The sequence below is a fragment of the Eurypyga helias genome, unplaced genomic scaffold (assembly GCF_000690775.1).
Source record: "Eurypyga helias isolate BGI_N326 unplaced genomic scaffold, ASM69077v1 scaffold33057, whole genome shotgun sequence".
NCBI lineage: Eukaryota > Metazoa > Chordata > Aves > Eurypygiformes > Eurypygidae > Eurypyga > Eurypyga helias.
Window position 1 is genome coordinate 29,192 of NW_010264308.1, and position 13,966 is coordinate 43,157.

General features: G+C 42.9%; 1 protein-coding gene across 1 annotated transcript in view; it reads left to right on the forward strand.

The window, feature by feature from the left end:
- The window catches only part of FNDC3B (fibronectin type III domain containing 3B), a gene marked incomplete at its 5' end in the record, with an annotated part of 47,722 nt that overhangs the window by 27,013 nt on the left and 6,743 nt on the right, over positions 1–13,966 (forward strand). Inside the window, 2 exons of the mRNA XM_010156351.1 lie at positions 6,532–6,698; positions 9,922–10,049. Of these exons, the coding sequence (XP_010154653.1) occupies positions 6,532–6,698; positions 9,922–10,049 (295 nt within the window). The remainder of the gene's footprint in view (positions 1–6,531; positions 6,699–9,921; positions 10,050–13,966) is intronic.

The window sequence follows — 13,966 nt, forward strand, 5'->3', positions numbered from 1 at the left end:
CTTCTCCAGGCTGAACAAGCCCAACTCTCTCAGCCTGTCCCCATAGCAGAGGGGCTCCAGCCCATCTCTGGCCTCCTCTGAACTCACTACAACAGATCCCTGTCCTTCTGATATTGAGAGCTCCACAGCTGGACGCAGCACTCCAGGTGGGGTCTCACCAGAGCAGAGTACAGGGGCAGAATCCCCTCCCTCGACCGGCTGGCCACACTTCTCTGGATACAGCCCAGGATACGGTTGGCTTTCTGGGCTGCCAGCGCACACTGCCGGCTCATGTCCAGCTTTTCATCTGCCAGTACCCCCAAGTCCTTCTCCTCAGGGCCGCTCTCTATCCACTCTCCACCCAGCCTGTCCTTGTGCTTGGGATTGCCCCAGCCCAGGTGCAGGACCTTGCACTTGGCCTTGTTGAACGCCATGAGGTTGGCAGTGGCCCACCTCTGCAGCCTGTCCAGGTCCCTCTGGATGGCATCCTTTCCCTCCAGCGTGTCACCACACCACACAGCTTGGTGTCGTCACCACACAGCTTAGGTGGTTAATGCATTTCAGCTTTGCTCCTAAAAACAGGAGTAAAACAACATGTTTAGTAGGTATGTGTTAACTTGTGCGTGTAATCTTTTGAGACAGTGAGGTGTGAGAAAATCGTGTTAAAATGTTTGAGGTCACATGTTTCAGATATTAGGAATCTAGTGAGACACAGAATTAGATGCTATTCCATAAGTGCGTCCCGAGAACCCCAGGTTTGGTGGAAAATTTAGTAGGTAACTACATAAAAATGCAGCGGAGCAATTTGCTGTTATAGTTTGGTCAGTGTACACCTACAAGTACTTCAGACTTCAGGGGTGTAACTGAATATTCCAGACAATGGATCATAAGTAAGAGCAGCATCCAGCCCAAATATTGTCTTTGTCATGAAAGCCATTTTCTGTACGTCTGTAGCAACCTCTTAAGAAAAATATCCCTGCCCATGGCAGGGTGGTTGGAACTGGATGATCTTTAAGGTCCCTTCCAACCCAAACCATTCTGTTATTCTGTAATGAGTGTTTAATATCTTAAGTGGTAATGGGGATCAGCTTGGAGCAACAGGAACATGTTGGCTAGCGTTCCAAGAGCAGAACTTTATGTTTCAGCTTCATTTTGCTCAAGGTGGTAAACTAGAGACTGCACTTTGCTTCCTTCGCAAGCTTTGTCAGAGCAGATTTCTGAGACTGTCACGTCAGTAGCCAGTTCTGAACACGATGTGCTGAATGAGATTCGTTTTAAGGTTCATAGATGCTATTAGTTGCTGCCATACTAGGAAAGTGGAATGTAATGCTGCACAAGAAAGATAAAAGTGCATGTGTCTGTAAGAGCATTGGTTTGCTGCTGCTGAAGTCTGTTTTGCTTTAGGTTTTGGCTTTGTTAAGCCTGCACTTATTTATATCTACTGTTACTTATTAATGCGTTGCTATTGGAAGCCGTGGTGTTGGTAGCTTCCTAGTAATTGAGTTGTTCTTGACTGTATGGTTTCAGCAGGCCACTGGATGTTCTCCCTAATTCCTTCCAGATTTTTCATTCAAATGCCATTAATTCACATTAAATTGTGTTCAGTGTTGATCTTCCTGGCTGTTCCTTGGCCTGTCATCTGGTTGCACACAGGAATCATCTGTCAGGCACTTTGCTGGTCTGTCTTCCGTTCCTCCTGAATGTGCCCAGAAGCTCCTTCTAAAAGTCATTTTTCTTGCTATGAAGGAGTTCTGTAGGTGAAGGCATCTCCATTTTCAATAATTCCAAACATCTGACAGGTAGTTGTGATAAATATGGATTACATGTCCAGATTCAGCAGCAGATGAAAGATGATCTAGTAGAAGCTAGCTAAAACTCTTTTTTTGGCTGCAAGTGCTCTTTGTCTACCCTGCAAATGTGCTAGGTAATTAGGCAAAGAAAACAAAGCTCTTCCCATCAGACTATTAGCACTTCTCTTCCTGCCTTTTTCCTCTTTCCACTTAGTTTTGCTTTTCTAAGGAGGAGGAAGGAAAAGTTGCCTCCTTCAGCGGGTCCTGCTATTGTTGTTATGCCTATAAACAAAAATGCGTATTGACAGTGCACTGTGGAGCTTAGTTTCTAAACATGCCATGGACAAGCTTACTTTATAATTGTTCCAAAAGGTATCTTCTAGAAAACAGATCTGCAGATCAGAGGGGCCAAGGTGTCCCATCTGTTTGGTCCACACCTCGCATCAGGGCTGGGAGTCAGGGTTGGCGGAGGTTGTGGGAGCACAACACTCTTTGGGGAACCCCTCACCAAAAGCTCGTCATTCCCCTTTTAGTGAGCTAATTCCATTCTTCTCCTGCCACCTAGGTTTAGTAGACATTTATGACACTTCTTGCATCACCAGGAGCAAACTTCAACATAAACCCAAGAGGTTTTAAACCTTCCAATCTGCTCCAGCTGGGCGCAGGGATATTTGGGATGCAAGCAGATTCCAACACGCCGAGTGTGGTGAAGGGAGCGCTGGCATCCTTGGAGATAGGGCGTACTGGAGAAATGTTCTCTCCAGGGATCGGAGCTGAGTGGGTGAGAAGTGCAGGTGCAATAACTCTAGAGAAGTTGTGCCCAGCTGAGCGCCTGGACAGCTGTTTTTTCTGCTGATGACAAAAAGAAAAACACCCTTCCATTTCAAAAAGGGAAGTTCTCCTTCTCAGAGGATGAATTACTTGGTTTGGTTTGGAGCTTTGCTTTCCTGGGTGCCAACTTGTAATGTAGGGAGCTGTTGGTGGGGAAAGAAAATCACATAAATCGGTGTTTGATAATGTTACTTAAACAAAAAAAAAGTGTAAGTCTAAAAAAATAAGTGGATAATTGTTCAGATGACAGGGATGATGTGATTAATAATATCAAGAACTGTTGATTTATGAAATTCATGTACATTAACTTCCAATTACGCAGCTGCCAGTGTGCACTGAAACACAGCCTCAGGTTGCCAGGTCACACTGGTGCTGTATTAATGACTTCTCTCCCACCAAAACTGTGGCAGATGACCACTTTTTTCTGGGAGGCAGTAACGGAATCATTCAGATGGCTATTTTAGCCTTTGTACTTGGCTCAAGATCAGTGCCTCGTTTAGTGCTGTATGGTAGATTTTCTTTCAAATTAAATTGTTGTAAGGACAAATGGGCTATTAAAACATAAACAAAACCCAAGAGTTTGAAAGGGAACCTGCTGATTAAAATGTGCTGAGGACTAATGAGCACAGGTAGAGCGAGTACATTCATATTCCTCTGCTCGACTGGAAGTGACTGAAGTGGAGGAAACAAAATAGCTGCAACATGTAAAACATTTCCAAGAAGATCTTCACTGAGAATAAAAAGGTATTGATGAAAAACTAACAGCAGTGGTGTCTCCTAAACGATCACTCCAGGACATTGTGTTCTCTCTCCTCCACTGTGTGTAGGTAAATGAATAATCCGTGACTGACATGAGAATGTCTGGGAAGGGGAGAATTGGGATCGCTTGAGTGAGATGAGGGGGAATTAGCCTCTGGGGAAGTGTCTCTGTCCCTGGAGAAAGTTGCTTTCTTTTCAGTTTCCTCTGTTACTTTACTGGAGAGGAGAGGCAACACTCTGCAGCATGTTAAATTTTAATAATACAGATTCACCTCTGGATAGCGCTGACTCAAAAAATAATGCAACTGTATTGAGCATGCCATTAACCCGCAGAGGTAGTCTTCTTTCAAAGACTAAGCATCGGTTTAAGGTATGCAGCCTACTCTTTTAAATTTGACTGGGTAAACCTTTTAGAATTGAAAAGTTATTGGTCCCTGTTAGCACACTTCAGGGATTCCCATGAATGGTCTGAGCTTACAGAGGTTGGAGAATGAACACACCTTGGCTGAGGCACAGTCGAGCACGTTTTGTGTTTTGTTGGATTGTAGGATATATTGCTTCGAGGCTGTAGCCATCTACATCAAATAACTACACTATTTGTGAAAATAACAGCAATAAATCTGGAGGAATATTAAAGTATCTATTTTAGACAGGAGGAAAATACGATGTTATTATCAAAAAATCACTGGTCTTTTGAAGTTAAAAAGTTTCATCATCATTATGTTTCTTACATCGTGATCTGCATCTTCAAACACAATTACAAAGCATTATTGTCATACTAAAGCCTAACAGCAACTGAATTTGATTGACTTAGTAATCAGGCTTTCTTCTTCCAAAATTGGAAGCCCTCTGTCTTCAAACATGGTTGAATCTCAGAATTTTAAGTGTGCTTCCATTACAACCACGTGTACTGAGCACAGATGCAAGCTTTCCCAAAACCGTTTCTGTTTTCATTACAAATGGTTTTTGACATAGGGAAATAAAAAGGAAACCAGGTGGAAGTATTAGTTCAGTTCCCAAATGGCAGGAGGAGTGTTTTGCCAGATCACTTCTTCAGTGTTATGAAACCTTAATCATATTCAAAATGTGAAAATGTAATTTCAAGACTAAGTCATTGGTATTCACTATATTTAGACATCTAGCAAGTGTACCATAAGCTCAAACTGGGGTATGACTGTGCTTGTGTAGTAGCTGGTGAGCTGTATTTATTCTCCCTTGTTTGTCTAGCTCCACGGATTATTACAAAGAGAGCATTAGTCTGAAGTACTGCACTGCATCTTTTTTGCTATCTGTTGCCCTTGGATCAGGGTCAGAGACAAGTCTCAGCACTTCTATGAGTACTGCAGTGGTTTCTGAGCCAGCTGCCTGATTGAGCCACAAGAAGTGGAGAGAGAGACAGAGTCGTCTTGTCTTTTCAGTCTTACTGTTGTCCTAAATATATGGGCTTTGTTCATCATGCAGTGAATCCCAAAAAATTTTATTCCACGAGAAGAGGCCTGTGGCAGTCTTTTGAAATGTGCCATAGCTGCTTACGTGAGCCTCAGAAATGTGGGTTAGCAGGCAGTCCTTCCAGCCATGTAAGCATGAGGTGGGGGAAAAAAATTCTTCCTTGGAAATTGGCTCTGAAATCTCCTCTTAAAAACTTGTGAGCATAGATCTTTGATTGCCAATCAAGGTGAGGGGCTCACTAAAACTCGGTAGGGGTATTAAGTCACATTAGTCCTCAGAGTACATTTCCAGCAATTTAAATTACCCGAACATTTCTTTTTATTACAGATGATTCTTGGTCTCTCTGTGTTTGTACTTCCGTGGGTTTCAATCATAATGTAATATGAATTGATTTCTGTCCCTGAGAGCTAATGACAGACCCAGTTTCTTTGAAATGCTCAAATTGGTTATACTGTGTATCTCATGCAAAGCCAGAGGACTTATTATCCAGGATAAAGCTAGCACCTAGATAGGGAGGTCAAAAACAAATCTCTTCGTTGGCTTCCTGGTGATTTAAAATCCACTGAAATGGTTTAGATATTTGAATAAGTGTACTAAATGATAAAAAGACCCTGTGTGATCCTACGCAGTGAATTTGATGTTCTCCAGCTGCAGGATGACTGCGAGCCAGACCTTGTTCCCCAGCGGAGGCTAAGCGGGTTGATGCAAATGTCTGTGCTTCCTCTGTTTACCCTCATCCCCATTCTGCTCAGCAGCCAGGGGGTCAGGATCTTAGTCCGAAATTGCTGGCTGACATATGGCTGTTACTGAAAAGCATTTATCTGCGCAGAGCAATTGAAAATACACGTCAGATTCTCTCTAGCAACTGTACTTTTTTTTTTTTCCCCCAAGATCAAGTGACATTGATTTTGTTCTGCATTACACTGTTGGACAACTTTGTGTGTGCTGCTGCTTGGCCTTGTCAATGGAAGTATTTTGGAAGCCACTTCCGTAGTGTTGTGTCTTTTCTTCTTCTCAGCCTGCTCTCGAGCAGAGCTGTCAGTACAGGCATCCCCCAGAGCTAGGCTGGCGTCCTTTTCCATCCTCCATATCCCCCTCGCCTTAATCGTGCTTCCTCTGTGCCTTTTCACTCTCAGCCCACCATGTTCTCTCTGAATCTGTTCCTGTCTCTACTGTTCGGCTGTCTTCAGGCTGTCGACTCTTCCAAACTAAGAAACCTGTAATATATTATGTAATCTGTATGCTCTGATTTAAGTAAAGTTACTCTGGCTTAAGATGGCACGGATGAGTGCGAGATGTGGTCTCTGGGGCTTAATGTGCGAATAAAGTCCAAATTAATCACTAAGAAACTCAAAGTATTAATCATGTTCTAAACGTACTTTCAAAGCAGCGGCACTCGCGGTGTGCTGTAGCAGAACACAGGGTGAATCCGTCTTGATTACTAGGTAGTAGGAAATGCATTGACACGTGTTGCCTGATGATTCACGCAGTCGTTTGGCAAGGTGTTAGTTGCAGAAGGGACAATGAACTTGGGCTTTCCCTAAGCTACTAATTGTTGTTAGTGTGTTAATAACATGCCACTTTTACGCTTGCCTTTAGTAGCTCTGCAAAGCAAGTTGTGCCAGTTTGCAGAACATGGATGGCTTGTGCTGATAGGGGTAGTAGCCAGAATTGTCACTGCCCCTCCAGTGTAACTGCATGTTCTTGTTTTTATTGTCTGCAGGTTTATTCCGATTTACAGGGGACCAAGTCATACGTACAAGATACAAAGGCTGACAGAATCCACCTGTTACTCGTTCAGAATACAGGCGGTCAATGATGCTGGGGAGGGACCTTTCTCAGAAATATGTACCTTCTGCACAACTAAGTCAGTCCCACCTGCAATCAAAGGTATGTCATAGATATATTTTTTTTTTACATATAAATAATTAACATGTTACTGAAGTAAGTAGTTGGTAAGTATGCAGTGAGTTTGTAAAGGTTGATGTAAGCATGCAATAACACGTGAAAAATCAGCTTGTGCTGTTTGTATATTTCTGTGAATTTTGACATTTCATTATGATGGGAAGCTAAATAATCACTAAAAAGTTTATATAAACAATAGAAACGTTTATATGGAAGTATGCAGCACAACCAGCCACTGTTATTATACACAGGCTGTTAAAATGCTGTTACTAAGTGTTTGCCAGGGGATTACTCTGGATTATCGCAACACTTCTCTAAGGGATGTAACAGCTGTAGTATGTATGTGTACACACCAATTTAAGCTCTAGTAGAGTTTAATATTGTTTTTAGTTGGGTAGGTTATGTTCAGTGTAGAACTTCAGTTTGTTCTTCCTTTAATGTATAAAATTAATTATGGGATTTCACTTACAGAAAGCATTAGATTTAGAACTCACTTAGCATGTGTTCTCTCTGAAGAATAAAAGGCCTAATTAAATGAAGTTTTATAATGAAACACTTTTTACGGTGTGTAAATTTTGGCCTAAGTAATTTGGGTCCTTCCTTCCAAGGAGAACTATTACGAAGGCAGCGATTTGCTATGTCGGCTGTCAGATAAACTGAGCTGAAATCAGATGCACCCTTTTTTTTCCTGCATGCTTAGAACATCTTTGTCGAGCGGTACCATTTACTGTGAGAAACAGCAACTATTAGTTTGTGTGAGAGGTTTCATTTCCTCTGCCTTATTTTAAATCTGGCTTTGGTGATTGCGACACCGTTCGTCATCAAAGATTTAGAGAGAGGAGAGCGCTGCTGGGGTGTCATTTCTCTGGTCCTGGAGCACGCTGACAGACCGGCTTCACTGCGCTAAAACCACCGTATGTGAGAATCCCACCTTCATTTCTGCCTGGATATCCCCTGGGTCTTAGCATTTGCTTCAGCGCTGTATCTGGAAGACGATATCTGCATGTGTTTGTGTGAATTTCAGTGGTAAATGTACTTACCCAGCGGTGAATTACCCTGATTGACTACACAGGGGCAGGATATGCTGCCCAGCAAAGCGACGGGATCTCATGCCAGATGAACCAGGCTGGCGTAGGTGAGGGTAGCAGGGAGGGTGTGCTTCACAGCTTCAGCATCTGCAGCCCGTCGGAGTGCCGGGGCACAGGAACGCATCACTCGTGAACGCTGAGTCCGTGTTGCCGTTGCTTCTCTTAGCTGCACTGAGTGGATAAAACTAGCACAGGGATGCCCATGTGCACTGTAGCCACACGTTCATTTTGTTGGATAGAAATCCATGTTACTAAATTCAGATCTCACCTAGGTTTTTGTTTTGAACTCCTTGCCTGCCTATTCAGTTCATGTGAATCGTGCCCTGGACTGAATATCAAGCAGTTAAGGAATGGTGCAAATACCGGGTCGTGTGTGGGCTGGGACCACAGGTAGGTGACAGAACCCTGGCTGTAACAGAGAAAAGGGCACAACAGAAACGGCGTCAGTGAACGCTGCCATGGGGAGGTAACACGGCAGGGGAAAGAGGTCTGCTGAGGCACAACGATGCTGTGGGTTCCCTTCTGTGTTTGGCGCAATACAAAGGAATGTATGTTGTAGATGAAAAACTGTACTAAGTTTATCAGAGGCACGTGTTTATTGTCCTATGAAGTGTCCTATTTACTCACTTCAGGAGGCCAACCCCAGCATTAAATAGCATTAATGTTAATGGCGGTGTTTTCTAAGTGTCAGACAAAAATCTGTGTGTATGGGGATGGAAGGAGGAAGGAAAATAACTGAGAATGTTGTTGTCAGTTGAGATGGAGGTGTCTATTACCAGTCTCTCCACACTGGCAGATGTGCAGAGAGAAGCCAACAGCTATTGATTACATTTGGGTCCCCGTATGATTCATACGTTCCTCTTGGGTGGTAACGAATTAGTCTAAAATTCATGTAATGCATGCAGCAGCGTTTGTTTCTTTGATAGACTCTCCCGTTGCCTGTTTTCCTGGGGTTGGGAATCTAGAGTGCCGTTAACAAGCTCATGTCCTTGCACGTGCACATGTGAACCACTTGGTAAAGTGTTCAGCACCCTTGTTTCTCCCAGTTTCATTTTTCGGTCATGTGCGTGCTTGCTCTGCCTGACCGGGAGGTTGGTGGACCCTGGGTGCTGTTGCAGTCGATGCCTTCCAGCAGCAGATGCTTGTTGTACATGTAAGCACGCTGCCGCTGTTAGTACTCTGCTCGCCCGCAAGCTTGCCATCGGGCACAGCGCAGCATCTTCTGGCTTTCGGCTGGTGAAAGATCCTCTCCCAGCGACGTCAGCATTGTAACAGCCGTCGAACTGGGTTTCTCTAGGGCTCTAGTGAAAGCACTAGTCTAAGCCTGGCTAGAAAACAGCAGGTCTGATGATCTGAATGTCATGCTCAGAATTAGATACAAGTCTTTAAAATTATGCTTGTACTTCTGCTTCCCAGCCTGGACATAACCTCTGATACAGAAGATTATATAGCTTCCCTTCTCACATTCCCTCTCCTATTCTTTCCAGAATGCAAAGTTTGACATTATTCCTCTCTTTCAATGCCGTGTAGCATGGGAGGAATGCACAGGCGTCTCCGTTGGCACACTTGTTTGCTCAGGAGTTCACAAAATTGCTGCTTTTATTAACAGCAGTGTAATTCATGCCTTGGCTTCCGCTTTGAAAAGATCAGTGCACGGTGTTTCAATTGAATTTTAAAAGTTGAGTTTTCTATCGCCTCCACTCGCCCTTTCTAGCTACTCACGCAGCTGACAGATGAGAGGTGCTCAAACAGATCACTGAACAGAAGTGATCTGTGTCCTACAGAAAACTTCTTAGGAGCTTGTTAATCAGCTCTACATTTCACCCAATTTTCTGTGGACAGTATTTATTATTGTTTAATACCACAAGAATCCTGAACTGCCTTATCAGGTAAGACTGTCCTGAAATAATTGAGACTTTTGAGTGACTGAAGTGTTACTTCTTTCATCCAATGGTGATGGCAATTTGGTTTTTCGGGCACATAAATACAGTACAGATTATGTGCTGCTAACCCCTGCGATGTCCCAGAGTTCTCTTTTTAAAAGGTTCTCCTCTATATTACAGGGCACGTAAAATGAGTAAGATTTCAATGCAGTCTTTACGCATTTCTTTTTCTTGTAGCCCCTCGAGTGACACAGCTGGGAGGGAACGCCTGTGAAATTACCTGGGAAATGGTCCCACCCATGAGGGGAGATCCTGTTGGTTATGTTCTGCAGGTACTGGTTGGAAGAGAATCGGAATACAAGCAGGTAAGAAAATGGTGTCTTTTTAATATTGCTGAATTGATGACATAATGGGAACGTTTTGGAACATTCACCGGCCTGCTTCTTTCTACTGTATTGAATTACACCTTATGGTGATGTGTCAGGTGAACTTTGCTAAAGGCTGAGTCAAAATTAAGGGCTTTAACAGGTTGTTTTCTCCCCCGAGGGAGCATATAGAACATCGTTATCTTATTGGAGGGATTTGTGCTCCGTCCATCGTTAATCATGATTTCTAACCGAACTAACCTTTGAAAAGTTACAATTCTGGCCGCCCATGCTTTCTTCTGAACTGGTGCATGCTAACTGTTGTCTGAAGATGAAGTAGGGCTTATCTTTCTCGTTCACTTAGCCAATTCCAAGACTCTCTGTCAAGGATTTCAGTCAAATACACTACTCTCTAATCGTTTTGTTCAGCCATCCCATTCCTGTCTAAGGTTTTGATGCATGGATGTGTAACTCCTGATATCAGCTGCTCCACAGAAACCTGTGTCCATTTCTTGCACTGTGGAAACCAAGTGAAGGAACTATGGCCGATCCTTCTTTCCTTGTCTGTCTTGATCAGAGATCACAAGTGGACATTTCCCCAGAGCACCTGAAATGGAACAACATTCACAGCTGGATCCTTTATTTCATCTATCACACCTCTGTGATTTACAGGGCCCTTCATCTGTGCCCTGTCTTCTCCCTGTCCTTTCTTTCATTGTCATATAGATTCCAAATAAGTCCAAATTAGGGAATGAGATGTGTTAAACCTTAAATTAAACTCTTAAAAATATGAATAAGGTAGTATTTTCTTTGCCATTATGCCTTTGCTCTTTTCCAGTCTGTTTTTGAGTGTTACTGTGAATTAATGAATTACCAAAAATAACATTAAGAACTGCAAGACAATTCAGATGGGTCCTAAAGATTCAGAAACCTAACTATTGTTTTTGTTGGGAAACATTTTTGATGCTGGGATGGGTAATAAAACCTCTGTGTACTGTGTCAGCTTCATCATGTCAGTGGTAAGTGGATAAGTGGACCCATTTTGCTGTTGCCTGATTAACAAAGTAGCCTTGGTGTACAACCTCCACGTGCAGCTTTAGTAAGCATAGCTTCAGTGCTTAAAATGTTCTGGATGGCCTTGGGGAGAATTGGGCACGGCTTCGTGTTCCTCTAAGGAAGGTGATGGCTTTAAGTTTCACAGTTGAGAAATTGTGGTGTGAAATAAACAGGCAATAAAGGAAATAAAAAGTACCTTCAGGGTCTTACGTTGAAGACCTTCATTTCTCATGAAGCATGACCCTGGTGATGAGTGGTTTGCTTGAGTTTCCCCAAGTAACTCACAAGAAGCAGCTCCCAGCTGGGATGCTGAAGCTGACACTGAGACTTCTGCAGTTGGGCTGGCTGATAACCAGCCATGGAAAAGAGGGAGAGTTCCATTGTTTCACCTTCTCCCAAATCAGTTTCACCCGTCAAAACGATTTATCTTCATCACAAATGCGAGTGTTGTCTCAGCATGGGGGCACATCACTGACTTGGTGTCCATTAGCTGAGCTGCAGTAGCTACGTGCGCGCTCTTAGCTCCCATTATGTGAATAGGAGATAAAATACATAAAGTCTTTCTGTGATTTTTCTGGCTAATGCGTTTCACTTTACCTTTGCTGTGGCATTCGTGTGATCACTTGCTACTATTTAGCTGAAAAGTAATGCTAGTGATAACGTTAATTACGTTAGAAGTAAATGTACTTCTGAACCTGTTTTGTTCCCTGCAAGTGACATATATATTTTGTGTATGTATCTCAAGGGGCATATTGTATTAGAACCTGCAAATTGTTTTGAAGGGTTGCACAAATGAAAAACACTGTCAGTTTTCAGGCTATTAAATACACCCATGAGAAAGAACAGTCTTAAGTGACTGGAGTTTCTGTAGCGGCTGGCAGTGCATTTTGCAAGATCCAAGGTTAGAATAGCTGGATGAAAAGGAGATAAATAGCTGCATGAAGTAATTTTTTATGTCCTGCTCCATGGCAATCCAACAAAGAGCTCTTTCAAGGTGTTTATGGGCTGTGCAGGACTTCATATCACATGGAGGGTTGCTCATCCTCTGACGCCTTCCCCTTCACTCACTCTCCAGGACACAGTTCTCTCTGTTCTGTGACATAGAATATCTCAAGTAGGAAGGGACCCATAAACCCAAGCACAGATTAGGTTCATAGAATAAAAATGCACTTTTTAAATCACCTTAAAATCGAAACTTTTCAACTGAGGAACATATAAAACTCTTACAAGGCTGTAATCCTGTGAATAGTCAGATTGATTTATTTGCAGCAATTTAAAGGCTACTATTTAAGGCAAGGCATTAAAAAGTTCTAACTGGGAAGACACGTTACAAACCCATGGAGCCATGTCTCTCTGTCTACTCCCAGTTGATTTACTTCAGACAAATACAGCTGATAGGTGACCAAACCCAGTTTCCTCATTTTATCTTCAAGCCTTAATTCTTGCTTTCAGTGTTTAAATGAGTGAAAGCTTATGAGTGTGAGTTCATGTGCAGGTGTATCCTGGAGCAGAACAAACCAATTAAAGGGTAAAGCATTTACTAAGCATTGCTGTCTGTCAAAGTGACTATGCATGGCACAAGTCAGGATGAGGATGCATATCCATCTATTTTTTGTGTAGGGGATGGGAGAGTGTTTGATATGTCTGTTTCTCCCCCAGGAAATTATACAAAGATAATGTTACTCTGACAAACTTATTAAGAAGATGAAAATATGACTCTTGTGCTACTGGCTTAGCATTCATACTCTGTTATGTCTTTTAAACTGGTGTGGTGGTGTTTTATTGACAAGAATGTTGGATGCTTAAGACAGTAGATTTTAGTCTTTTCATCCAAATGAAAGCCTGGAAAAGGAAGAGCCTATCATCATCAAAACAGAGTTAGAATTTTTAACGAAGATTGCATTTGAGTTTTCAAAACGTGGCTGTATGCTGTGACTTTTTGGGGAACTGTTGTGCACATGGAGTGGCACGGTGTTGTGCACAGAGACTCCCTAGACTCAGTAAGAAAGCTCGCAGAAATCCGTGCTCAGACAGCACAAATGTGACACTCATTCCTGTTTCTGGGAAAACTTTATATCCCAGACCTTGATCCAGCTCTTTGCTCGGAAGCCCTGCAGAAGGTGCAGAATACACTGTTTTTCTGTATTAATTTCATTAACAGAAGAAAAATCCACCCGGGCACTGGGTGCTGACTGAGCATGAAGTAGTCTGCTGCAGGTAGCTCTGGCACAGTCGGGTGCGCACTGAAGTAGGCGGCCCTGTTTCGCTTCCCTTGTTCACACAGCGTAGCTCTGTAGTACACAGCACTCATTTTTCTGGAGCTGCCTGTGGTCCAGGATAAAGTAGGACATGGTAACACCACGTGTGTCTAGTGCGTTTGGTATCTGACGTGAATAAATGTAGAATACTTATTATGAAATAAAACATCACTAGGAGAAAGCCAAGTCTTACTGACATCTGTTAATTCTGAAAGTTTGAGCTCCTCATTAGTCTCTTGGTGTGTGCTATGCTAGAGATGGAGCTCGAGAGACAGAAGGACACCTAGGAGCAGACCAGTGCTCTGTAGTTGCACCTCGTTTATGTTGTAGAAACAAATTCAAGTTACAGAAAGTAATCTTCTTCATTAACCTATATAGTTAAGTTAAATCAGCATTTCCTTCCCCTGCTGCAACATTAGCCTCTGACATACTTTTGGGTGAAGCTCCAGTTTATCTGTAGATGATCACACTGGAGTTGCCTCCCTCGCCCTGTACCACGATGTATGCAGCCCTCTGTGTCCCAAAAGCCACTGCTTTTCCCCCATTTCACCTAGCAGAGGTGGTATCAAAGGACTCAGAAGCCCTTGTTTTCAGACAGGGGCT